At 42.7% G+C, this 27,727-nt stretch overlaps 1 protein-coding gene and 1 long non-coding RNA gene across 3 annotated transcripts in view; one reads left to right on the top strand and one right to left on the bottom strand.

Annotated features, from left to right (window-relative positions):
* The window catches only part of LOC137229149 (uncharacterized), a 164,251-nt gene extending 159,325 nt beyond the window's left edge, over window positions 1-4,926 (top strand). Inside the window, exon 5 of the long non-coding RNA XR_010945565.1 lies at window positions 3,032-4,926. This is a non-coding gene — a long non-coding RNA (uncharacterized lncRNA). The remainder of the gene's footprint in view (window positions 1-3,031) is intronic.
* The window catches only part of CHN2 (chimerin 2), a 325,963-nt gene that overhangs the window by 21,106 nt on the left and 277,130 nt on the right, over window positions 1-27,727 (bottom strand). Inside the window, exons 7-8 of one of the 2 annotated variants that reach the window (XM_067746620.1) lie at window positions 19,530-19,607; window positions 3,203-3,287 (exon numbers count right to left, since the gene is read on the bottom strand). In XM_067746620.1, coding sequence (XP_067602721.1) covers window positions 3,203-3,287; window positions 19,530-19,607 — 163 coding nt within the window. The remainder of the gene's footprint in view (window positions 1-3,202; window positions 3,288-19,529; window positions 19,608-27,727) is intronic. The other variant, XM_067746621.1, reaches the window with a different exon arrangement.

Raw genomic sequence — 27,727 nt, 5'->3', positions numbered from 1 at the left:
ATTTTATATACATATTATACACACACGATAATGAATATTGTAATCAGTTGCTTTAAATAAAAGCACTTAACTACACCAAGGATTTGAGAGGATCTAAACTTTTGTAAAATCATCAGAAAACGATTTTTGTCATTACATGGTTTTCATGTCATGTTTACTGGCTGAGTTCTGTCTATCCCCCTCCAAAGACAAAACCAGTTCTAATTATCTTAGCTTTATCAACATGAGAAGTTCAGCAAAGCTCAGGTAAACTTCAGTAACATTTGATAGATCTAGTTAGTGAATACAGATGTTGGTGAACTGAACTAAATAGAATAGGCTGGTTTTCTTGTTTGGATATAATAGCACCTACTCCTAGGGTTATCATGAGGATCAAATAAATTACTATATGTGAAGTCTGAAGTGTGGGAACACTACGTGAGCATTAAATAGAAGAAACAGCACATACGGTGATAGAAAATATAAGGATACCTGCCCAGCTATGCTTAAGTTATTTCATTCGTCATTTTTACTCACTGAATTCTTACAAACTTCATTTAAAACAATTTTTTAGAAATGTGGTAAAATATACGTAAAATTCACCATTTTAGCCATTTTAAGTGTATAGTTTAGGGGCGTTAGGTACCTTCCCACTGTGTGCAGCCACCACCACCCATCTCCAAAGCTTTCTGCATCTTTCAAAGCTGAAACTTGTACCCATAAAACAGTAACTCCCTGGACCCTCTTCCCCTCGGCCCCTGGCAACCACATTCTGCCTCTGCGTCTACGAATGTGACTACGTTAGATGCCTCATAGAAGTGGAATCACACAGTATCTGTCCTTTTGTGACGGGCTTATTTCACTTAGCATAGTGTCCTTAAGGTTCATTCATATTGTAGCCCATGACAGAATTTCCTGAAGAACATTCCATTTAAAGGCTGAATAATATTCCATTTTATGTATATACCACATTTTGTTTATCCATTCATCCACTGATGGATACTTGGGTTGTTTCTACCTTTTGGCTGTTGTGAACAATGTTGCTATCAACGTGGGTGTACAAAGGTCTGTTCCTTTCAGTTCTTTTGGGTATATACCCAGAAGTGGACTTGCTGGATTATAGGATAATTCTATTTTTAATTTCTTTATAAACTTCATTTTAAGGTCTGAAATGACAGTGTTTTTATGTAGAGTTAAATACTGATATGTCATTAAAATGAAGATGTTTTCTAACAAGTATAAAAATATTCAGTTTTTGCAAACGAATACAATTCTATATGCTATAAATAAAGTCTAGTTAATTTTAAAAATATTTAAATTATGTAAAATATGGAGAGTTGAGAGGTAATGATGGATATTCCAAACATTTAATGATCAGTTTTCAGTTCTCCTGCTGCTCAGAGGAAGTATGAGGTTAAACAGTAGCCATTGGAGAATAGTAACATAGCCTTAGAATTATGTTTTATTTTAAAAAAAAAAACAAACACAGAAAAAAAACCCCAAAAAACCCAAACTCTCTTATCCCAGAGCAAGTTGCTGTTCACAGCTAATCTGAATCCCAGAGTTTTGTTCTCATAATATTGACTTTGGACCAGTTTCCTGCTGAAATTGGATAATAGAAGCAATTAGGGATATTTTTGGTAGGTATAATCTGAACAGGTTGAACTAATGACCACTGAGTAATTCAGATATTCCACCACTTTTCTCAGTGGTTGAACTGTGAGATACTTTGTAACTTTTGTGGTAATCAGGGTATCTAGATCATTTCTGGAGAGTCTGCCTCCAAACCTACATTTACTGCTTGCCTCATGGATCTGGGATGGGGGCAGGTAGAGGAATTGACATACATGAGCACGCTTGGACCTGTCCAGGTATCACCATAGGTGATTGCTGTATCTATATAGTAGAAGCTGAAATAGCCCTTTCCAGGCAGAGAAAGGATTTAAGGTCCCATGATCCTGTGAACCAAAATGGGCAGTATGGGGAAATAGATCATCATTTTTAATTTTTATTTTTTAAATTTTTATGGAAGTATAGTTGATTTACAGTGTTGTGTTAGTTTCAGGTATACAGCAAAGTGATCAGTTATGTATCTATCTTTTTCAGATTCTTTTCCCATATAGGTTATTACAAAATATTGAGTAGAGTTCTCTGCTATACAGTAGGTCCTTCTTGTTTATCTATTTTACATATAGTAGTGTGTATACGTTGCTCCCAAATTCCTAATTTATCTCCCCCGCCACCTTTCCCCTTTGGTAAACGTAAGTTTGTTTTCTGTGTCTGTGAGTCTGTTTCTTTTTGTAAATAAGTTCATTTGTGGGAAACAGATCATCTTAATGTAGTGTCATTAGCTTATTTTAAAAGCTTCATAAGAATTATTTTTTAAAATCATACCCTAGCAAGAAAGAAATCAGTCATGGTGTCAGTGGAAACCCAGTCAATGTATCACAGGAGGCTATCCTTGCTTCCGGCCGGAACTGTTCGCCAGAAAAAGCATGGCATGATGAAGTAGGAAGCCTGGTTACACATTAATTTGGCAATTCTTTGCTGTTTTGTTAGATGTATCTTAATAAGGTGTGCTGTGTGCTCTTAGCAATGGGTGTGTGTGTCTAGTTCTAGGTGGAAAAGCACCTAGGGTTTCAAAGTACTTTGAAAATATGTGATATCAAATCAAGGTGTGTATTTTCACTGCTAATCTGATGGCAGAAAAATACTGGGCATGATGGGCTCTGGAGCCAAATCAATGTTCCACCACCTACTATGTGGCCAGGGGAAATTAATGATTATCATTAAGGCTCAGTTTCTTCATCCATTTAATGGGGAGAATAACTGCATCTCCCCGAAGGTTCACTGGTGAGGCTAAATGGCATGATAAATAGAAGATGGGAAATCAATGTAACTTTTCTATCTATGCAATTCCATTGGAATTGATTTTGTTTTTTCTTTTAAGGACAGCTACCTAGTTTGGATGGCAGGTAGGTGACTAAGAAAATATACTCCCCTGGATTTTTTTCTTTTCTTGTATAAACAGAGATAATCCTTTTCATTTTAGCAAACACCTAGAGGAGTTTCTCCATTAAGCACAGATATGCCTTGAATCTTCCAGAAAGCTAGGCTTCTGAGCTAATCTGGGCCTATTTCCCCGCTCTGGAGAGATGCCCTCCAGCTCATCATTGCGGCGCTTGATGTAAATGGAAAAGGGGAAGGAAAGCTCCGTGCCTACCTGAGCATCGGACTCCTTGGGCGATAAGCCCCCACATGAAATTGGCGCAGTATTCACACCAGTGCGGGCCTCGGAACGTGTGGACCTGTGAGCCAAGATGAAGAAAAGCGTTAGAGAAGTCAGTCACCTGGAGGCAGGTGGCCTTGGACATGAAACGAACAGACGCCAAGGAACAAAGGCCTGAGTGGGCGTGAGCATCCCTCACTGGGCGTTTTCTTTCCAGTGGGGATGAGTTGCGAACAGACCTGGAAAAAACAGAGATGTGCTTTGATTTTTGAAAATCCTCCACTGAGCCTCCATGCCCCACACCAGAGCCAGAAAGGAATGTGGAGAAACAGTAAGAGGACAGGGCCATGCCATCAGCTAAGGAATGAGACTCTCCCTACCCCAAACAAGGCACTGTATGGAAAAACCCAAGAGAGCCTGAGCTGGCTGCTATAACCTGCATTTAGCTCAGCAAGTTCTGGAAGGCAGACCTCAGTTACTGTGGCCTTTTGACCAAAGCTGCCCTATCTATAGAATATCCAGGTAGGTATAAATAAGACATGACTATGGGAAAATTAGAAGGTTCCAAGGCTTTAAGCCACTTTCAGAAGAGGCATTTAAAAAGTGAGGGAGTTCAGGCTTCCCTGGTGGCGCAGTGGTTGAGAGTCCACCTGCCGATGCAGGGGACAAGGGTTCGTGCCCCGGTCCGGGAAGATCCCACATGCCGTGGAGCGGCTTGGCCCGTGCGCTATGTCCGCTGAGCCTGCGCCTCCGGAGCCTGTGCTCCGCAACGGGAGAGGCCACAACAGTGAGAGGCCCGCACACCGTAAAAAAAAAAGTAAGGGAGTTGGCTGAAAATGAAGGCTACCAATAGGGTCTATAGAATTGCCTTCCCCAGAGAGGTGTCTGCATTCAGTAGGCCCCGGTGTGACCTCTGGGTGTGTGTAGGTTGAAAGTCCCTTCTGATTGGCCAAGGTGCCAGTCTCATTGGTTGGTGGCCAAGTCAGTTGTTAAATATTTTGAACATCATGAAGTAAGGATGGTCTTATCTCTCATTATTCAGGTACAGGTCCACCTGTGACAGGACCATGTATTAAGTCATGATTTAAAACAAAAATAAAACAAAACAAAAATACATGTTCCCGGGCACCAATGAGCTGCAAGAAGCAGAGCTAGGGGAATCCTTGAAAGCAAATGTGGTTGAAGTAAGCCAGAAACCATCACAGGCAGTCTATTTGGGGGCATATCTATCTATGTGAAGAGGTCTTGAATTTTTACAAAATTAAAATATTATGAGACTGTGTGGCTCCTATAAGGACCTTCAAAGTTTTAAACCTCCATTAACAAATAAAAGACATGCAGACAATATTATTTTTTTAAGAGACTGGGAGGCCTGTACAGGCCTGTATAGTCAGGATGACAACTACGGTCACAATTTGGGAAGATGTTCATCAGAGCTCTACTTAAGAAAAAATGGCATCACTTTGAGATCTTTATTTATTTATATATACTAGTAATTGGGTATACATAAAGTGACAAATGAAACAAGCTTGGTTCCCTCCTAATGGCACTCACAGATTTGTCAAGGCAGAGAAAGTAGTCAATCAACCCATCAAAAAGAGCAACTTCTGACCACGGTTTCTATGCAATAAAACTAAGTTATAATAGTCTTTTGGTATTTCAGTTTGTCACATGCAAACTGCCCCCCTTATACTATTTCTCCTTTGAAAAATGATCGGGGGGGGGAGAAAAAAACCTCTCAGAATTATTTTTACTAAAATGGAGAATCGTGCTGCAAGGAAATGACACTAAGATATGACAAAGCACCCCTTGCTGGAATGCAGAGAATCCATCCGAGGGAGCATTTGAATTCTCCCAGAGCCAAAATGCCATGATTCATTGAAAGGCCCATTCACATTAAATGTGGTACTAAAAGAATTCCTCAGTAAACTGTCCTACTGAAAGCTGAACATTTTACAAATTCAGCAATCAAAGGTTTCTTAATATTTTACTAGAAGTGTTCTAAAGGGACTGCTGGTTAATCATGGCAACAAAGTTGATTGCTAATATACCGTTGAAACTGCAAGGTCGATAAAATAATATATCTCAAAAAAAAAAAAAGAGAAAAGGTGCGGAAAGGGCTATAAAAGAATAAATGAGGGCTTCCCTGGTGGCGCAGTGGTTGAGAGTCCGCCTGCCGATGCAGGGGACGCGGGTTCGTGCCGCAGTCCGGGAAGATCCCACATGCCGCGGAGCGGCTGGGCCCGTGAGCCATGGCCGCTGAGCCTGCGCGTCCGAAGCCTGCGTGTCTGGAGCCTGTGCTCCGCAACGGGAGAGGCCACAACAGTGAGAGGCCCGCATACCGCAAAAAAAAAGAAAAAAGAAAAAAATGAGGCTGTTACTAGAGAGATTTAAGAAAGGCCCCTGTGTTATCCATGAGGGTCAAGAAGTCATCTTTTGAAAGGTGACCTCAAGCTGCTTGAAGGAAGAGAAGGAGCCAGTCTGGTGGGGGCATTGAGGCGTGCATTTCAGGCAGAAGGAATCTACGGAGGTCCTGCAGGAGCAAAAGAGCTTGGTGTGACTGAGGGACTAGAAGGCCAGGGTGGCCAGAACACCAGAGTGAGGGGGAGAGAAATTGGGATGAGGTTGAAGGTAGGACAGGGCCTTGAAGGCTTTATTAATGAGTGTGGATTTGGTTGTAATCTAGGTCCAATAGGAAGTTCTTGAAGGACTTCAAGTAGGAAGATGATTTTTTAAAAAAGATGTTCTGACCGCCGTGTTGAAAATGGAAGCGAGAGTGTTAATAGCAGAAAAGATTCAGGAACTGGGTAGTGGTTTCTAGTTGGGAAATGATAGAGGCCATGACCAGGATGTTGGAGGAAGAGATAGAAAGTGAATGGATTTGAGTTCTCTTTTGAAGATTGAATTTAAAGGACCTGACAGTAGAATAAATGTGGGTATTTGAAGGAGAGAGGAATCAACAGCGACTCCTAGATTCTAGCTTTAGAAACCGGGTGGATAGTGACGCCACTTGCTGAGATATGGAAGACATTCTTTTGGGAGAAATTCAAGAATTCAGCTTTGAGCAGTTTAAGTTAAAATGCTGCTGAGATTCCAAGTTTTATGGTCAAGCAGGAATTCACACACAATTCAATAACTCAGAGGAGGAGTGGAACTGGAGGCATACATTTGGCCATCCGTGACAAGTAAATGGTATTTACAATCGTGTGAATGGAATAAAAAAACCTATTAGCAATAGAGAATAGAAAATGAGGAAAATAGAGCTCAATTCCAAGCCCATGGTGCTCCAACATTTGGAGAGAACCAAGAAAGTAAAGTGTTTCAGAAGTCAAGAGGTGAAGCGTGTTTTAGGGAAGGAGTGGCCAACCAGGTTGAATGTTGGAAAGAGGTCCAGTTAAATGAGGGTTGAACTGTGATTCAGACACATGGAAGTCACTGGCAACCTTGGCAAGAGCAGTCTCTGGATTGTTGAGGGCAGAAGTCATACTCGAGGGAACTGAAGGATAACTGGGAGGCACGGAAGTAGAGAAATGTGTAGGCAAATTCGTCAGAAAGTTTGGTGGTGATGTCCAGCAGAGCAACAAAGATAGCTCCAGGGAAATAAGGGGTGGGCCCTGGGAGGATTTTTTTTTTTTTTAAATAAAAGATGGGAGACATTAGGGCATGTTGACTTGTCAATGAGATTGATACAATAGGTAGAAGAGACTGGAGATGCAGAAGAGAGAGAAGCAAAGGAGTGATGATCCTGAAAAGCTGAGAGATGATGGGGTTAAGGGCATATATGGAAGCGATATTCAAAAAGAGAAACAGTTGAGATCTTTCCAGAATTGCTAAAAGACACAAAACCCTCAGGTTAAGAAAAGCTAAATGAGCCTCAAACCTGATGAATAAAAAATAATTTAGACCTACACAGATTAGAGTGAAAGTGCAGAATACCAAAGAGACAAGCAAAATCCTGAAAAAACAGGTTACCTGCGAAAGGACAGCAATTAGGATGAAAACAGACTTCTCCTCAGCAAAAAAGAGACAAGTAGATTACAGATTTCATCAAAGTGCTCAGAGAAAATTACTGCCAACCTAACTTCTATACACAGCTAATTACCATTCAAAAGCAAGGGTGAAATAAAGATATTTTCAGACAAATGCCAAGAGTTTCCACTCACAGGTCCTCACTCAAAGATACACTTAGGGATAATATAGTTCTGTAAGAAGCACATTGAACCCAGTGGGAAAGGACAGGATTCAAGAAGCCAGGGTGAGCAAGAAAACTGGGAAACACAGGCCAATCTAATCAAGCCTGTTTATGAAACAATAACAAGATGACTAATTTCAGAGGACTGAAAAACAGGATGAAAAAAAGGATATGGAAGATTCAAACGGTAAAACAAAGAAACAAAAAAGATTATTGTAGAATATAATAAAATAGAAAAATAAAAGAAAAAGGATTAAAAAAACTAACAGGTGATTTTTAAAAAGATTTATAAGATAGGCAAACCTTGGGCAATTGATCAAGAAAAAAGGCACAAACAATAAAAGAGAGGACATGGATGCAGATGCAGTAATGATATAAAACAAAAACCTCGAGAACGCTAACTTTCTACCCACAAAATTAAAAGTTATATGAAATGGATGATTTTCTTAAAGAATATAAATTATCAAAATGACTCAAAATAATATAGAAAACCTAAATTCAATTATACCCATTAAATAATTAAATCTGCAGTAAAACATCTACGCTCAAATAGTCATTGATCCCAAATGATCTTATTAGGTTTAATCGAATTTTTAAAGAACAATCTCTAGCCAATACAGACTACTGCAGAGAGGAAAAAAAAGAAAAGCTCCACAATTCACTTAATGAAGGTAATGTAATCTTGATTCAAAAACCATACAAGAATGGTACATAAAAGTAAAATTATACATCATTTTCAATTATGAACATAAATATAAAAATTCTACTGAGTGTAGCATTATATTTAAATGTCATGACCGAGGAGGGTTTATTTACGGGATTTAAGGTAGTTGACATATTACTAGAATTCATAACAATAATAAAACAAGAGAGAGAAACCACATAATCATTTAAAAAATTAGAATACCAACAGTTAATAAAATTCAACACCTGTTCATAGTAATAGCTATTAGCATACTAGAAATAGAGGGAACTCTCCTAAAAATGGTTGATTAAAGATATCTATGATACACATATAATAAACATCACATTTAAAGATAAAATATTAGAATAATTTCCTTTAGAGTCAGCAGAAAGAAAAGGCTGCCTGCTATAAGTGCTTCTCTTGGGCATTATCCTTCAGAGTTTTAGCCAGCATAATAAAACAAGACAAAGAAATACATCATCTATGGTTGGAAGAAAGAACAAGCCCATCAAGTTTACTTAATATAAGAGCAATAAGAAGAAATCAGTAGCATCGTTATACATCAGCAATAACTCATTTTGTTAAATCATAAAAATTAAAGACTTCATTCATAGCATCAGCAATAATCTAATTATAAAATAATTAAATTAAGTAAGGAGATATTCTATATTCATAAGTAAGGAGATATTCTATATTCATGTATGGCAACGTTCGATACTGTAAATATATCAATTATCCTCCAAATGAACCTTTAAATTCAATGCAATTTCAAGCAAAGTCTCCATGCTGCTTTTCACAAAACCTGACAAGATGGCCCTACAATCTATATGGAAGAATAGAGCAGAAAGAAATAGCGACGATAATTTTGAGTAAGTAGAAGAACATAAGAAAACACATCCGACTATGTATCAAGACTTATATAGTTAAAAAAAAAGTAAAACACCATGCAGGATGGACAAACAGACCAGTGGTACACAGTGGAAAGATCAGAAACCACATCACACATATATGGATACTTGGTATATCTCAGAAATGGCATTACAAAGTGGTGCGGGAAGGATGTCAGAGAGGGGAACTATTTCCTAGTTCATCCACCCATTCACCCACTCATTATTCACTCATTTATTCAATACTTACATGCTGATTGCCTACTTTTAACCTGGCACTATACTAGTCCTTGGATAACAAAGTCAAAATAGATCAGGGGAGCAAAACCTTCCTGCACTCAAGGATCTCATCTACAAGAATAAACAGGCAACATAAATAATTATCCTATGGTAGGATACTGGAGAGAATAATAAATTCTTCCTGAGAAGGCTGGGGAAAGAGGTATTTGAACTGGGTTTTTGAAGGATGGATAGGAGTTCACTAAACTGGGAAAGATTAGGCTTATGGGGAGCTGATGACGTTGACCTGGAGAGGCAGATACTCGGGGAGAACATTCCAAGAAGAGGAAACAGCACAACCAAAGGCCAGTGAAGGTGGGTTTGGCTTTTTAAAGGCATTCTTTTCGTGTAGGTCATGCAAAAAAAAAAAAAAAAAAGGAGTGGCAAAATTCTTATCTGGAACACCTCCAATGGATGAAGAAATCACAGGGGAAATAACATGCCTTGGGGTAAAAATAAAAATGCAATATTTAGGAATTAGGAGAGTAGCTACAGTGTTTACCATACATTGACAAAATGGAAACTGGTCTACCGGATGCTTCAGGAAATACAGGATACGCTAATCACAGATTTTCTAAAATTTCACTTCTTGCCATATTTTAAAAAATAATTAAGCATATCAAGATTGCATTTAATGCTTATTAGCCCTGCTCATATTTACCAACAACCTTTCCCATCAGTGTTTCCCCACTGCCTTCCATCTCATTTCTTCAGCCAAACAAATGCAGGCAGACATTTCTGAATAGCAAATAGCTCCACTTATTGTCCCCACAAATACACATTCCCCAGAAATATAGCAAAATGGGGACACAAGGCAATGTAAAGTTAGTTAAACATTATTTTAGGTCCACTGCCTAATTTCCGCTTTGTGATGCGACGTTTATTTTCACAGCTGATATATCGTTCAATTTTCCTTTGGGTTCACAAGGACAATCTCTAGACAGGAGGCTATATGTAAATGCTGAGGGTACGCTCTCTGGATCCATTTTATTTCGGATTGAGTTATTATGTTTACTCTCCCAATGAAATGCCCCATATCTTGAAAAGTCACTGATCAGTTTTTTCCATTCTCTGAAGTTTATTGATTTTCAAGAGTATCTTTTCAGCAAAAAGAACATTTTGCAAACTTTAGGGCAGTAACTAAAATACCCCAGACAGGAAGAAAATACCCCAGACAGGAAGAATGTCTGTCCAAGACTATTATACTGGGCCTGGTCTGCCTGGAATTCAAAAACCACACCAAACAGAAAAAGATGATATTACAGGAGATAAAGTCTGTTTGACAAATAGCCCAGGAATAGCCACTTAGGAAAAACAAGAGCAAGAAGAGTTGTCAAGAAAAATCCCAGGCGTTTAGCAAGTATCCCCCAACTTGACTTTCTAAGTGAGCAGGATGTTATTTGTCTCACATCTGCTGAATCTGGAAAGCAGTATTCTCTGGTGGTTTCATAACAAATATGTTTTGATGGGTCAGTGTAGACACCGCCCAAGTGTATAATCAGCTCAGCCCAGGTTCTAGACCATAAGAAACAGAAAGTGCTATTTATGATGTGCTACAGTTGAGAAATTTTGCTTTTCCTTATCAGTGTACATCAGCGTTTCTCAACCTTGGCACTATTGACATTTTGGGCTGGATAAGTCCTTGCGCATTGTAGGACAGTTAGCATTATCCCTGGCCTTTACCCACTAGATGCCAGTAGCAACCCCTCAGCTGGAACAACCACAAATGTCTCCAGATATTGCCCAATATGCTCTTGGGGACAAAGTAACCTTGATAGAGAGTCACGGGTATAGACTAAAACCACATCACCTCAGTTTGTCATTTTTATTACTCCTAATAAAATGAGAACTTTATTCTTTTACTTTGATATGAAAAGGACTCTGGATCAAAGGCAATTTTTTCTTAGCTGCTTTCTATGCAGAGAAGAAGGGGCTGGAGATGGCTAAAGTCATTTTCAGCTACAAGTCTCTGGGTTTGGGGCTCATCTAGTCTAGCTTTTGCCCAGTTACCTGGGCGGCTGGAGGACAGGTGGCTTGTCCACGGTCACCCAGATGGTCAGCAGCACTTGGCCTCCTGATCTCAGCCAAGGGTTTTTCCTATAATCGACTGCATTTCCCATCATCATGTGACATTGAACTTGTGTGAGAAATTAGGTTAAACTTTGGACTTTTCCCTCTTGCAAGATCAGATGAAATACTGGCCTTGAAGTGAACCTTTTCAGATGTAGGGAAATAGCCAAGGGGAATCACTGGGCCTGTGACTGAAGACTCTGGGTTTTCCTGTGAGGGCTGCTGAGCAGACGCCGTGGGACAGCCGGGTTTCTCCACCGTGGCACCACTGACACCTCCCCCACCCCTCCACCAGATGCGTCTATTCAGCAGCTGTTCTAGTACATTTAAAACAGGATTTCATTTCTAAAACACTGACTGCCACAAAGCGTTTTGGGATTCTCCCCATTGCATATGATGAGATATCCTTATGCTGGCTGACTTCCTCTCAGGTTGATGAGGGCATCAGCACCAACATCCTTTGACACTTCCCCGCTCAAAGACCGCCAGGGCCCCCACTGTCAACTGCAAGTTTTCTCAACCTTGGTACTATTGACATTGGGGCCGATAACTCTTTGTGGTGGGGACTGTCCTGGGCCTTGTAGGATGTTTCGCTGCATCCCTGGCCTCTGCTAGATGCCAGTCATGAGAATGAGAAACGTCTCCATTGCCAAATGTCCCCTGGGGAGCAAAACTGCTCTGGTTGAGAACCACCTAGCAGGGGAAGAGCTCACATTCTGTTTTTTTTGTTTTTTGGTTTTTTTTTTGCGATACGTGGGCCTCTCACCACCGCGGCCCCTCCCGTTGCGGAGCACAGGCTCCGGACGCGCAGGCTCAGCAGCCATGGCTCACGGGCCCAGCCGCTCCGCGGCATGTGGGATCTTCCCGGACCGGGGCACGAACCCGCGTCCCCTGCATCGGCAGGCGGACTCTCAACAACTGCGCCACCAGGGAAGCCCAAGAGCTCACATTCTTACGTCACCACCATCTTTCTTGTACCTGGCAGTGCCTGGCACATAATTGGCCCTCAGTCTGTATTTGCTGAATAAAAAAAAAGAATGTCTAAATAGTTAGCTCTTCTTAGAACTTATACCCAACTAATATGTACAGTGATCACTGGTGGTTTTTTTTCTCTCCACAAAACACAAAAGGAGTATTTCTCTAGACTTAAAAAGCCAGAATCAGCCATTTAGTCATTTAGAATAGTCCCTTGGAATGAAATGTTCTCTGGCATAAAAAAAACTCAACATAAAATTAGTAACAACTGACCATTTTATATGGGCCAGACTTGTTAGTAAATGATTTACATTTGCGGAACACCTTGGCCAAGCCACTTGCCTGGTGTGTGGCCTAAGCAAGGAGTCTCTGTTGGGTTAGCTGTCAAAGCCTATTTTCTTTCTACCAGGCTCTGCTGGTTTGCAAAGGATTTACAATGACAGTGTCCCAGTATTTACATAGAAACATGCCAAGGAGGTATAAGATAAGCTTTAGGTCAGACCCTGGCAGGCAGAGAAGGTACTCACCTATGTGAGAGCCTCGTCCAAAACTTGTTTCCTCGCTTGGCCAAAATCCCTGCCATGAATGAAATTCCATTGCAGAAAGGCATTGTGCCGCTTGTCTCAAGAGGACTCATTTAAAACACGACTACTAGATTAATTTAGCTGTCATTTTCATGAACAAGCCCTTTTTAAAATGAGCACGTACTATCTGTGGAGTAATAGTAAATCTTGGTGAATCAAAGAAGAAAGGGTTTTCGTGCAACCTACCAGGTTGCTTTGTCAGGAAACAGGTGATAGTTCAAATTAACCCTCATGTGTAGCCAATTTGTAGAATGCAAAGCCTCCAGATGACATGGAGAAGGAGAAGCTAAGATCTAGAAACTAGGGCTGGCAGGTCTCAGCAGGGAGGTTCCATGGAGTAACTCGGCAGATAGGAGCAATGGAAGGGGGGCAGGAGAACCAATCCAGGGGAAGAGGGTGGAGAGTTTGCCAGACACAAACCTCATTTACTTCCCAGGTTTGCTGAGGGCTAGTCCTAGCTCCAAAATGGCACAACAGCAATGGGTACACTTTGTAAAAGATGGAACTAAAAGAATAGAGACTCTTCCTTATACCCAAACAGATGACAAGACTAACTTGTGCTGCAGAATGCCCAGGCTCTCAGATACTGATATAAATAATAACATCGAGGCTCAGAGTAGCTTCGTGACCTCCTTCAAGCAGAACCCAGTGGAAAGATTTGGACTTTGATGTGAAACTTTAAGTGGAATTCTTCAAAACAAGGAGGAAAGGATTACAGCTGACATCTCCAGGCTATCTAGCTGGGAGTTACAATTCACACATAACCTGGGAACCATCCATCCTCCAGACATCCTATAGCCCCATCCGTGTATTTATGGGGAGGGGGTGACCTCCATGGCCAGACTTATCTGAGCATAGTAGACACCTGGTCTGAGTCAGGCTATTCCGATTCTCTCTCTGGAAATTTAGAATTGGGATTTTGTGGCTGGTCTTCGTAATATGTAAACCAGGGAGTTACCATCAGCCATATCCTGCAGACCATATGGACTAAGATATTTTTGTGCAGGGAGAGAACAATGAGAGTAGAAAGCAATGAAATGATGGGAAGGGAGGGAGAGAATGGAAGAGAGGGAGGGAGGGAGTAGAGAAGGAGACAGTGGGTCCAGGTGTACCCCCAGCTCCTGCTTCCTCCCTGCCTGAGTTCTGAGCAGTCCCTTGGGGGCTCTATGAGGCCTGCCTATTATTTCACTTAAGATGGTTTCCAAGGGTTCTATTATTTGAAAATAAGGGGTTTCTAATAACTATAACGGGGAGCCAAGCTACAGTAGATAAAAATGACTCATCTTCATAGCACTTTGAGAGCAGAAGCCTTATTTTCTTCATAAAGCCCAGTATTTCCAAGCCCATTTATTCCAGTCTCACTCTGAGTCCCTCATTTTATATTCAAGGTGATGAAGTTAGCCTTTCCCTGAATTGTTCCTTCCGGACTTGCTTCTGCCAAAACAGCCTCTTCTGATTATTAAACAAAAGAAACAAAATAAAACTCACAACCGCTTCTGAAGTGATTTCTGCCTGTGCCAAAATGCAGCTGCGAAATCCAACCACCCTTTTCCCCAGGCACACGGAAGCGGGACCAGGACAGGCAGGGACCCCTGCGTGCCCGTGAGAATGCAGGGTGGGCAAGATATCGGGGGTGAAGTGCTGGCACATTTTATGAGGCCAACAAAGATGAGGAAAAGCAAGGGGTTTGCACGTGGGAAGCAAACATGGCTTGTTGCAAAGCAAATGACCACCAGATTGATAAGAATGCAGAAGCTGATGATAGGCATAGAAACCGTCAAGGAGCCACAAAACCCAAACTGGGAGGTCGTGGTGCTGCCACACCCTGCCACACAGCCTCAGCCTCCTGGACTTCTTGTCCTGGCCCCCAGAATCTTAGGGGTGGGAGGTGCTGCACGAGCACACACGTACACACAGTGTACCGCAGGAAAAGGATTCTGCTGGTGCAGCCTCGTCTATGGAGGGGGGGGACGTAAAAGGGCAAGTTGGCAACCGTTTAACTTAAGCCCAGTCAAGGCCACTTTTGAGAGTCACCACACAGGAAGCTGGGACAATAGGAGTAAACTGGGCACGTGTCTCCCCCGCTTGCCTGCATATAAGATACCGGGTAGCACTGTTGGTGACCCTGGCAAGGACCGCTACCCACCACCTGGAAGGACTGGAGCACAATAAGCCCCGAATGAGGGCAAACTGTGGGACGGGGAGTGAGGAGGGAAAGTGCAAGCTTAGGTAGGCAGGGTCAGGAGATACCTACTACACATCCTGTCAACATATTCACTGACAGTCGGCTCTGGGCCAGGCCCTGATTGAGACACTGGGATTTCTGCAGGAAGTACAACAGACAAAAGTCTCTATCTCCACCCCTTTTCCCCCACCCAGCAGGGTCTTTCTTTCTGATAAGGGGAAGGCAAACACATAAATACATGTGTACAATGTCAGCTGGTGATCAATGCTATGGATGAAAGTAAAGCTGGCAGAGGGTTGGGAAAGGGATGGATGGGGATAGAAGAGGATTGAAGGGAAGATGGACAGGGGAGGCCTGGGGGAGGGCTGGGGGAGGGATTGGTGGGATGGGTGAGGTGAGGTCGGGATCGGGTGGTCTGCTCTTTAACGTTTAGAACTTTCTGGACCTTTGCTCTCCGTGCATATTGCATATAGGGAGAGAAGAGCGCCCCTGAAGTACCTGGGTGGAGGGAGAGAATTCAGGAAAAGGAGTGAGTGATGTACACACACATGCAGATTGGGAAGGCTGAGAGCGTGAGTGGGCTAAGCACACAGAGTGCCAATGGGTCAGCAGGCTGTGGCCACCCGCCCCGCCCCAGCTGACTCTCCAGATGTGCAGTGAGCAACTCTCTCTCCTGGATGGTATCTTCCCTGTACCCTGTTCACCCTTGGCTCATTTCTAATTCCAAGTTCTGACTCACGTCCTTTGCACTGCCTGGAATGTTCTTTCATTTTTTAATTACATCGTGCTGAGAAGAAGAAAGAGATGATAGAAAAAAAGGACAGGAAGAAGTGAAGGTAGAAAATAAGAAATACAGAGACAGAGAAAGCTAAACATCAAAACTCAAGAAAAATGAGAGACACGAAAAGATGAACAATAAAGTAATAATAGTAGCCAACCTTACTGGGTGCCAGTGACCTTGAGTGATTTACATGTATTCTTTAAACCTTACAGCACTCCCATTTTACAGATGAGGAAACTGATGCTCAGAGAATTAAGGTCCTTGCCAAAGAGCACTTTGTGGCCAGGAGTACCAAGCTGGCCACAGCTACCTCATCACTGTGCTAAGTGGGGAAGGAAGGACAGTTATCCAGACTGATGGGGCTGCAGAGTTCTCGAGGGTTTCAGAGCTCAGCCATAAGGTGTTCTTAGGGCAGATCCTCTAAAAAGAGAGCTAGTCTACCTACGGGAGAGTGCCTCTTTCAGTCCCATGGATAAACAGAGATGCGGACATAAAACACGTTCAATAACAAAACGGCTTTTCTATATATCAAACAGTTTTCATTCTAGAGAGGAGTCTGCTAATGTCATCATTCCTTCAACAACTACTCTTAGTTCCTAGTATGTACAAGTAATCCTGAGAATTTAGGATTTAAATCAGCAACAATCGCATTTGTATACAGTGTTGAAAAGTATATAATTACTGCATGAAATGAGGCGCAACTTTAATTTGCTTCCGAAACCTTTTGTTTCCAGAGCTGAATTTCAGCTTTTCCTAGACAGGCTTTGTTTGGAAAGCAAGGGCAGTAGATATGCCCTCAGGAGCAGTGACAGGAAGCCTTCTCAAAGAGCACAGCGGGAGGGGTTCCAACCTGTACTGTGTCAGGAGTTTCCATTCATTGCTCTTTTTTAAAATTGTAAGTATTGGATTTTTTTTTTTAATTTGAAGTATAGTTGATTCACAAAGATGTGTTAGTTTCAGGTGTACAGCAAAGTGATTCAGTTATATTTTATATATATATGTGTGTATATATATATGTATGTATTCTTTTTCAGATCCTTTTCATTATAGGTTATCTATTCATTGCTTGTGATGAAGCTCCTGGGGAGAGTGAGGAGAGGGCTTTTTACCCGGGGAATAGTCCTGACTGGGGCAGAAAATCCTGTTCTGAAGTGAGGCATCAAGATCTGCTGGCAGATTGACTCTCTGGTAGGAGGCCTCTAGGCGAGAGTGCAGACAGAGCCTTGCAAGGCTCATCTGTTGATAAGCATGAAAATGTGATTATTTGTTCTTTTTAAACACTTTCTCTATGCCAGACACATAGTACCCTCCAATAATAACCCAAATTACAAATCAAGAAAGTTTCAGAACAAAGCCTACTAGAAGTTAATATAAATAAAAACTTACTGCAAATTTAAGATATAAAACAGATTCCAAGCAGATATCAGGGGCCTTTGATAAGACCTTTCTTTCTTCTGTTAGGTCAGTGGCATGTTACTAAAACCCCACTGCTCTATTTATAGCAGGGACCCGCTTTTAGAATGTTCTTCTACAGACCATGCAGTGTTCCCACTTAAAGTTGGTTGGGGGGTGAGGAGAGGGCTGAATGAGGCGGGGATGGGGAAAGGAGTGACAGAAAGAGCCATCCCTCCTCCTGCCTCAGCCACTCATTCTTAAGGACAGTGGCACGAGCAGTACCATTGAAAGCCACAGTCAACTGACACAGCGACTCAAGGGTCTGTTATGTCTCAAAGATGTCTATTTAAAACACGGAAGAGAAACGCTCCTGTCTGGCTTGTCTATTCCCCTCTAACGACCTGTCTGTTCTCTGCCTTTTCTTCTTTTAATAGCAGTAAGTTAGAAGAGATATTGTTAATAGATATAGTTAATAGATACTGACTTTTAAAGCAAACATTTAAAAAGCTGTTGGTGTTTTTTAGTGATAAATAATTAATATAGTTCATGTTAGCAACAGAACTATTTAAGAAAATAAGATTCAACTAACGTTTTGTTTTAAATGTGTTTATGTCCCATGCAGAGATCTAAGATTTAAAAGGACTGAAATTAGTTTTGAAACTATCAGTCAACTAAATACACTTGGGTATTTTTCACACCAACTCAGACAGAGTATCTACAGAGAGAAGCTAGCCCGTGTAAACACATAACTGCGTAGGGCACAATTCCAGTTGTACCTCAAAGCCAGAAGAATCAGAATTTTCAAGAGGAAGGAAAAAAAATTTGCAAGGCCAAGATCCCTCCTACCATTCATGGTAGCGCATCTATAGGACGCAAAAAGTCAGGGATTTCTGCCAGAAGTCAGAACAATACAAAAAAAAAAAAAAAAAAAAAATTAGGGTAAAGAGAGGAAAGAGAAAAAAACATAAATTAGACCCGTCTCTACTCAGTGATGCCCCAAATTAGACCTGTCACTATTCAGTGATGAGAGACATAGCGAAAGCCTTGGCATGGATGGAGACCTATCTAATGCAATTCTTCACCCTCATGCTAAATATGGAGAGCTGAATAAATTCCACGCCTCAGGTCAATTATAGCATGCAAATGCCTGAGCTGCTTGCTTTCTAAAAACAGAAGCAGGGCAAACAGACCAAACTAACACAAATGTATATTTAATAGACACACATCTGTCTGTAGGAAGGATAGGAAAGCAACAGAAAAAACTAGGTCTCCCCGGTCACTTCTGACAAAGGGTTATCTAGTTCCAGTTGTTACTCGGGCTACCGGCCCTAAGGGAAACGAGTTTTTAAAAGAGAATACAGTTTACATTTAGCTGCCCCTGTCTCTTCTTTTCTTCCTGGATCCCTCATCTCCGCTCTCTCCAACTTCCAGACTGTCAGCCCATTTGCTGGGGTAAAACCTCTAGCGCTGTCCTGTCTCTCCTGCACTCAATGGCATCTCAAGCCAGGCAATTTGGCATCAGAATCTCCTCCCAGAGCTTCTTGGAAAACACATCAGGGCAAAGGAAAGAGGCGTAATTTTCTGACAGCAGGCCGTTTCTACAACTGCTAGTCTGAAATGAAGATAGCAGTATTTCCAGTTTATAAATTCACATGGGAAAATCCACTTAAACCGCCACCAGCTCTCCGTATCTTTTTGTTTGGGCTGGTGAGCAGGACCAAGGCTGTGACCAGAAGGAGATTGGTAAGGCTGCCAGGGTGCCCCCTGCACCCAGAGCACAGACAAAAGCTACTGGATGGTATCTCCTGTCGTCATTTGCTTTCACAGCTGTCTACACATAAACCAAAAGAGCTAGCATCCCCGAAAACAAAAGACAAAACACACAATGTGAAACGGGCAACTGTTTTCGCTTGCTCAGAGATAACAATATTCTTTACTGCTACTCCCAGCGGAAAAGTACTGCTTGATATTCACCAGATGAGCTCTAAATGCCAAAGACTGGGCATGCTCTGTTTTTCTTTCATTGGACGTGGGAATGTGAGGAGGAAATGGGCCCAGTTCTCCGGAGCTAAGTTAACATACATATAGGTGTTTCTAAGCATCAGCATTGAGCAAAACTGCTTTCTGAAATCTCCCGTTTGATTTGATTCAAAGCAAGTAACTAAATGTGGAAAGCAGAGGAGTTTGCCGTCTCGTTACTTTACCATCAAAGACCAGGTGGAAAGCATAAACTGGAGCTCTCTACCTGCCCTTTTATAACAGAAGAAAGAAAGCAGAGGCTCCCTTACCTTAAAGTTGTGTGTCTTCTCATAGTTGAAGTGGTTGTCGTTGTGTGAGAGGGCGGCCCTTCGGACCAGGGAGGAGATCTGTGGACAGGCAAAGAGTTTGAGAGGGGGCCAAAGAAAGCTGCCTTTGACTCCCACCTTCACCCCCAAGGCCACGGCCAGAAGCTCCTGGCGTTTCCTGCCTTGCTTAGGCTTGCGAACCACAGCACACTTTTTCTCATTTTCCAGCCACAGTTCCTCGGAGAACATAGTGCCCGGACCCCAGATCTTTCTAGCTTCCTCTGCGGAGCCTCGGGAAGCTCAGAGCTGTCAGGTTTTTTGAACCGCGGCTAATGTTAGGCAGCAGATTAGAGGCAGCTGTGTCCTGTCTGCAGAGGCCTGGGGCATGTGACCTGGAAGGGCCGCTTTGAGTGATGGAGGGGGCTCTGCATCTGAATAAGGACGGGCCTGTTTTGTTTTGTGCTATTTCTTAAGGCCGACGTGTGCCTGGAACAATAGCACACATTCATGAGCGTGGCACCCCCCAGAAGCTGTATCCAGTTAGCCACAGAGGAACCAATGCAGGAGGCAGGGGCAGGCAGCTTTATTCCTCCTGCCACAGCTCATTGCCAAGGAGAGACCTCAAACACTCCTTAGCATATTTCTCACACACACACACACACACACACACACACACACACACACACACACACACACACACACACCCACACACACACACACCCCACCCCCCCCCAACCAGCTCTGATGTTCAAAGCCTGAGGCTGTATCCAATTATTCTGGGGCTCTGAACCCCATCCTGGGCTGAATTCCAGCAGATTAAACCTTTAAACCCTAATGTTTAATCTTATAGGGGATAAAGCCTGCGTCTCTTTTTTAAAAAAAAAAAAATCTGCCCCAGCACTGGAAAGCTTAATTTTTATTCTTATGCACGCATTAAATTAGAACAGTCTGACCACTGAATGAGGCATAAGAGAATGGTATAGCATTTCAGCTCTGGTTTCTGCAGTCAGAGTTTCAAAATAAGAGGCAGGATGTCTTGCTCCCATCCTGCCTCTTATTTTGGATACCCCCATCTTCCCCCGACCCAACCACAAACAGCTCCCTCCATACAAAGACAAGATTCCTTAACTAAAACCAAAACATCATAGTTTTTTTCTTTAAAAAATTTTTTTCCGTGTTAATTCTGTTAGTATCCAAGCTAATGCTCTCCTTGCTCTTAAAAGCATCTGTTTGATGGTCTCCCTTGGGACCCTGGTTTTCTGGTCCCAGGTCTCTGCATTAATAGAAGTGAGGAAATCATTATGTCTTAGGAGTACTCCTAATCTGTTGGCAAAGTTTAATGCACCTAGTGCCAGACAGTAAGAGCAATGCTTTTGGAACTAGAAAACAAGGACATAGATGGTTGGACCATGATGTAGATGGGACTGTCCATGAATCTCACCCCATCCTCTGTGTGGCCCCATGTTCCAGTGCCTCCAAGCAGCCTTGGGGAGAGTAATAAAAGATCAATCTTTTCCTTGTGTAATTCTTTATTCCTGGCAATTACTGTCATTCCAACTTGGTTCAGAAGTCCATCTTCTCATTTCATCCTCTTTTTACTTTCAATAATAATAACAGCCAAGGGCTTCCCTGGTGGCGCAGTGGTTGAGAGTCCGCCTGCTGATGCAGGGGACACGGGTTCGTGCCCCGGTCGGGGAAGATCCCACATGCCGCGGAGCGGCTGGGCCCGTGAGCCATGGCCGCTGAGCCTGCGCGTCCAGAGCCCGTGCTCCGCAACGGGAGAGGCCACAACAGTGAGAGGCCCGCGTACCGCCAAAAAAAATAAATAAATAAAAATAACAGCCAACTTTTACATTGGACTTTTGAGCACATTAACTTATGTTATGCCAGACGAGATTCAGAATGTGTTAAGTGCACTTACTCATTTACTCTTCTTATGAGTATGTAAAACAAGACTTTTATTTCCATTTTGTGGATGAAGAGATGATGACATCAAGAGGTATCTCAGGGACATGCAGTGGGTTTAAGCAGCAGAGCCAGGACTAGAGCCCAAAACATCTGCATCCAGCACCCGTGCTTCTGAACCCCATGTCCAAGCGCCTAGGTAAGCCGTGCAGGGCTGCCTCCTTCACTTTGTCTTGCCAAATGCTTTATCTGAAATATTGGCCAAGTCTGGCCTCTCCTTACTATTCTTGCCTCACAATAACTCAGACCCTTGATATCTCCCCAGTCCACCTTATACACAGCTGCACAACAGCTGCCTTAGTCCAGTCACCACTCCACCTCTGCTCAGAAAATGTCAGTGATTCCCCGTGGCTTGACTGTGTCCTAGCATTGTGGGTTTTTCATGAGCTCATCTCAATCTATCCATCTTATTTATTTCCCTATACTCCCTGCCACAAATGCTACAAATCTTCTTCTCCGACATAGTCAACTTCCCACCTTGGTAGTCTGCTCTGTCCTTTAGCATTTTCTAGCATCATTTCCACATCTACATATCCACCAATGTTCACATTTGAACTCAGATGCCACCCTCTCCAAAAAGACTTCTCCAGACTCCCCACTGTAGGCAAACACTTTCCTCTGGAATCCCACAGTGTTTTCCTCACATTTTTCTTATTGCACTTATCACTTTACTAGAGTGATTTATAACAGGTCTTATGGTCTGCCGTATTGAGAACTCTGTGTGACATGTTCTATGTCTGGTTCACCTTTGTTTCCTCCTCCAAGAGAGTCTAGTAAGATTCCCTGCCATAGTAGCACTAAATAAGCTGTCGAAAGCACTTATACATACAGGAAACCAGAGTTATGGAGGAAGGTGTGCAAAGGTGGTGCATGGAGTGGGGTCTCTTGCCCCATGCATCCCCATGCTTTAGCTTCCAAGGGTGTGAACCTCCAGGGGCCTGCCCTCCTCATGGTCTCCACCACACTCCTTAGCCCTCCTTCCCATCGCCCAATCCTAAAGGACATCTGCCACGCACAGGGATTGACTGAAGGTTTGGCATGCCTTTAACAGTCTTCCAATGCTTAGCCTAAAGGCAAAAGGACAGAGAGGAGGAATAAGGGTCCCTTTCCCAAACCTCACTGCTAGCAAATCAAGACAGACCTTTTGATGGCGAGTCATTCTGTGTAAGAAGATATTCTGTGATCCAAACTAGACTAAGTATATGGATATATGGTTTTGGAATCTGATAAAATAACTCTTTAAATGGAAAGTGGGCAAAAGGGGTCTCCTTTACCTTTTGGTGTGTGGGTGGTTGAATACAAGAAGATTTAATATTTTTTTGTGTGCCTGTGCCTGTACTTATAACAAGTAATTTTTATTTCTGACAGTGATTTCTTTTTCAGATATTTGTTCAATAGAATTTACCCAAACACAAGACACATTCAGATATGTGAACAGACACTGTTCACTCACTTAAGATGCGTCTTTATAGGGAACTGTTAAGTGTTATCATTTGAGTAAGCATTATTGTGAGAAGTGTGGAGGACCCCAGATCACCTCTTATTAAAGGAAAAATGATGACAAAAGTCTCTTGGTAAAAACTTCCCTCTTAAACAGCCCTCCACACAGAGCTCTTCTTATCCAAGCCCCTCCAGGACTGAGGCTGGGTTTCTTTTATATCCTCACAAAGTCTAACACATGTTGTCTATACACAGAGACAGGCTGGCAGTCTTTTTCGAACAAAAATTTCTATCTGACGTATTTTTATTCATATATTCATTAGATGAAGCACATGTCCCGACATGCTCCGTTTAAATCAGGGATTGTCCACCTTGGAACTACTGACATTTGGGGCCGGATAATTCTTAGTTGTGGAGGAGCTGTCCTGTGCACTGTAGGATAGGTAGCAGCATCCCTGACCTCCACCCACTAGATGCCAGTCGCATCCCCCAATTGTGACATCACAAATCTCGCCAGACACTGCCATTTTCTCCTGAGGCAAAACTGCCCCCAGTTGAGAATACCGGGGTTAGATTAATACCACAAATATTTACAGCATGCTTCCTCTGTGCCAGGTATTATGCTAAGCAAATGCTTATATTGCTTATATGCCTAAGTGCATATGTTGGCTTATTTAAGATTTATAACCCTCTGAGGTAGGTACTGTTACAGTTACCCCCACTTTGAAAGGAAATGGGAACTGAGGGTTTAAGTGATTTGCCCAAGGTCACACAGCTGGTAAATGGTAGAGCTGAGATTAGAACCTGGGCACAACTGACTAGGTCTATGCTTCCCCCCACCACCGCCCAAGAATAAGTTTATTTTGTGTGTGTGTGATAAAATATGCATAACATAAAATTTACCATTTTAACAATTTAAAAGTATATAATTCAGCAATTCAGTGGCATTACGTACATTCACAAAGTTCTGCAATCATTCCCACTATCTAGTTCCAGCACATTTCCATCACCCAAAATGAAACCTTTTACCCAATTAAGCAGTCGCTCACCATTCCCCTCCCCCTCCAGCCTCTGGCAATGGCTAATCTGCTTTCTCTGTGGATTTGCCTATTCTGAATACTTCATGTAAATGCAATCATGCCGTCTATGGTCTCTTGTGCCTGGTTTCTTTCAGTTAGCTTGTTGTCGAGATTCATCCATGCTGTAGCATCTATCAGTACTTTATTACTTTTTATTGCTTAATAATAATCCATCGTATGCATGTGCCACATTTTGTTTATCCGTTCTCCAGCTGATGCACCTTTGGGTTGTTTTCACCTGTTGGCTATTGTGAATAGTGCTGCTAAGAATATTCTCGAACAAGTTTTTGTTTGAACACCTGTGCCAGTTCTTTTGGGGATAACAGTAAATCTATGCTTTTAACCACCCTCTAAACTACCTCTCATCCAAATAAAGTTCACATTTAAAAATATTCAGGAATTAAATGCCAGAATTACTCTCTTCCCCATTGTTAACCTGTTAACAACTCAGGGCTGGTGCTCCCTGGTCTGGTTTTTAAAGAGGAGACTTTTTTTCTCCCTGAGTCCTCTGCCAAAGCAGCCATGACTTAAGATACTTCTGGAAGTAGGTGGGGCTATAAATAAATGGTGACATAAGCTCACCACTTCCCTTTTCCTTTTTTATAAATAAGGGTTGGATTCTATTTTCTATGCATGGCATCTCACTCTTCTTTGTCTCTATGATTAGGATCCTGGATCCAAGAAAGAATCAGGTAATGAGACGGCAGTGGAAGTTTGTCAGATGAAGACAAGGAAGCACGAATGGGTCACTGGGCAGGAAAACATGGGGAAACGAAGCCCGTTGGGGTGCATGTGTACGTATAAAGTGCCCAGGATGGTGCAAGAAAGGACACCCTTCTCTCTTCTCTGACTTTAGTAATCTAGCATCTTAAATCCATAGGGGACCTCAGAAGCTCGTCTAATCAAAGGCCCCTTCTCCACCTGGCTTCAGGCAGCCCCACATCTTGGCCTCTGGGGACCACAACAGTCTGCCTTTTTAGTACCAATTTCTAGAAAAGGTGATTTACCATCCGTCTGCAATCCTTCCATAGACTTCACATAAATTCCTGTGGTACTTTTTTTTTTTTTCAGTATGTGGGCCTCTCACTGTCGTGGCCTCTCCCGTTGCAGAGCACAGGCTCTGGACGCACAGGCTCAGCGGCCATGGCTCATGGGCCCAGCCGCTCCGCGGCATGTGGGATCTTCCCGGACCGGGGCACGAACCCGTGTCCCCTGCATCGGCAGGCAGACTCTCAACCACTCGCCACCAGGGAAGCCCCCTGTGGTACATTTTAAGGAGGGCTTTTTGAAAGTGTCATCATCAACCCCAAGACAGTCTCCTAGTCCTCCTGGGGCCCCTCTCACTTCCATCTCTTGAGTCTGAGTCCCCCCTTGGGTGTTGAAAGCCTGAGCTATACCCCTGCTACCAATACTACCCTGCAGATGTAGGCATCTGCTGCCTTGTGGCAGTATATGAAATGAAAATCAATATTACTGATGCTGGTGAGGGTGTCATGAGGACAGCTCGCCGGCAGACTGACGGTGTTTTTAAGAAGTGGCCCATTGCTGGGGAAAAAAGTTGGCAATGTATCAAATGCCTCACGTGCATCGATCCAATGATTCTATTTCTAGGATTCTCTTAAGAAGGTCTTCAGACAAAGAATTAATAGGTAGGTAGATATTCATCATGATAATAACAAGAAATGAGAAAAGGCCTAAACATCCATGACAGGGGAAAGGTTAAATACATTATAGTATAAACATGTAATGTTTGTACGTTAGGTAGACACTAACAAAGATGATTAGAATCACTTTTAGTGATGAAGGGATATGCCCATGATATAATGGTAGGTGAGAAGCAGGCTCTTGAACCATGATTTCAGTTTTGTAAGTAGATGCATGCAGAAATATCAGAAGGAAAAACACCAAAATATCTCCAACACACCAAACAACTGGGGAGGGGGCAACAGTTCTCTCCAGGTGGAGAAATTTTAATTGACATTTATTTTCTTCTTTATTCTTTCATGTATATTTTGAGCCTCCTACAGTGATTATGTTCTGGTTCTATTATATAAAAATACAGATTTTTAAAAAGTATGTTATAAAGACGTTGTTAGCTTTCGTGTGCACAGATGATAGACTAACGTCATAGGTAACCTTTGAGCTCACCTAATCCCACCTACTCTTTTCACAGCTGAAGAGACTGAGGGTCAGAGAAGTTCAATGATTTGCACCTCCCTCCCCTCATCGCAGAGCTATTCTACAACTAGATCTAGAACCAGGTCCAGACTCCAGGTTCTCTTGCCTGCAACCTTTGACAGAGTGTGCTTCTCACACTTAGGTGGATCTCAGGACCCCCAGAGGTCTGGTTCAAACACAGACTGCTGGGCCCTATCTCCAGGGTTTCCGGCTCAGTTAGTGTGAGATCAGGTTTAAGAATCTGCCTGAGAAAAGTTCCCGGGTGACGCTGACGTTGCCGCTCCAGGGACCACATTTTGAGGACGCGTTTTGTGCTTTCCTCTGTACCTGTGGGTCTCAGCCTTACCTGATCATTAGAATCACCTGGGGAACAGAAATGACCAACCAAAAGCCACGTTCAAGCTCCACCTGAGACCACTGAAATCCAAATTTCTGGGGATGGGCCTGGGCTTAAAAAAAAAATCCCTCAGGATTCAAATATGCTCCTAACATTGAAAACCACTGCACTAATCTCGAGCGCTTCAATTCAGGGGGATTATCAGAGAAGAGGGAAGTATGAATGGAGTAAATGCTATTGAAAACCACCCCACCATAGGAATCAACACCTTTTCAAACACAGAATGTGAAAATGCTTCTATTCACGCCCACCCCTCCCTCACCTCCCATCATGCCACTTAGAACTCCATAGACTCTTAAAGGCAAAAATCCACACCATGGCCTATAGGGGCCTGCGTGGTCCAGCCCCTGCCACCTTCCCAGCCTCACCCTCTACCCTTTCTTCCCACCACCTTAAGAATATATAACCATGACCTAGCAGTACGATTTTAAAATTGTTACCTTCGACCCTCCCCAGACTGCTAACTTTATGAGAGCAGATACTGTGTGTGCTCAGGTCACAGTTAAAACCCCAGTGTCATACCTCAAACGTGGCACAAAGTAGGTGCTTGCTAAATTTTGCTGAATGAATGTCCATGGCTATAAGATATCGTGAAGCCAAAGTACCACTATAGAGGTTTATTATCATCACTACCTCTTCATCTAGTCAATTTACTCTTTTGAGTCTCTGATATAAAATCCAGGGGCCATGCCCTTTGGGGTTTTCTTTTGGCCAAGCTATCAGATTTTGGGTATCACAAGAAGGGGTACTGGAAACAGGGGGACTCTGCCCCAGGGTGAGGCCCTAAGAGTCACAATCAAGTTCAGGACTAGAATAATATTAAAAGTAACATTGTATATTTGTGGACTATATTATATGGTATCTCTGTAACCAAGCAGAACCCTAGGGGCCTTCCCAGGACAGACCCCGCCCCCCCCCCCCCACCATGTCCTCTGCCTGCCTCTTGTTTGTAGAAAAGATGTAGTCTCCAAGGCTTCCCCTGAGTCACACAAAAAAAGCCTGGCTCAAGAATTAATGATTGAAGGGATGTGAACATGTAGTGACAAAAATAGCAGTTGGGCTAGGAGAACTGGAAACAATTTAAACAGTAAATCGGCCATATGGCAGTCACAGAATCTTTAGTTCCTCCCAGAAGTACACAG

Source organism: Pseudorca crassidens, chromosome 8 (genome assembly GCF_039906515.1).
Source record: "Pseudorca crassidens isolate mPseCra1 chromosome 8, mPseCra1.hap1, whole genome shotgun sequence".
In the NCBI taxonomy this organism is placed as follows: Eukaryota; Metazoa; Chordata; class Mammalia; order Artiodactyla; family Delphinidae; genus Pseudorca; species Pseudorca crassidens.
Note: the sequence above shows the minus strand (reverse complement) of the source record. Positions and strands in the feature narration are given on the sequence as shown.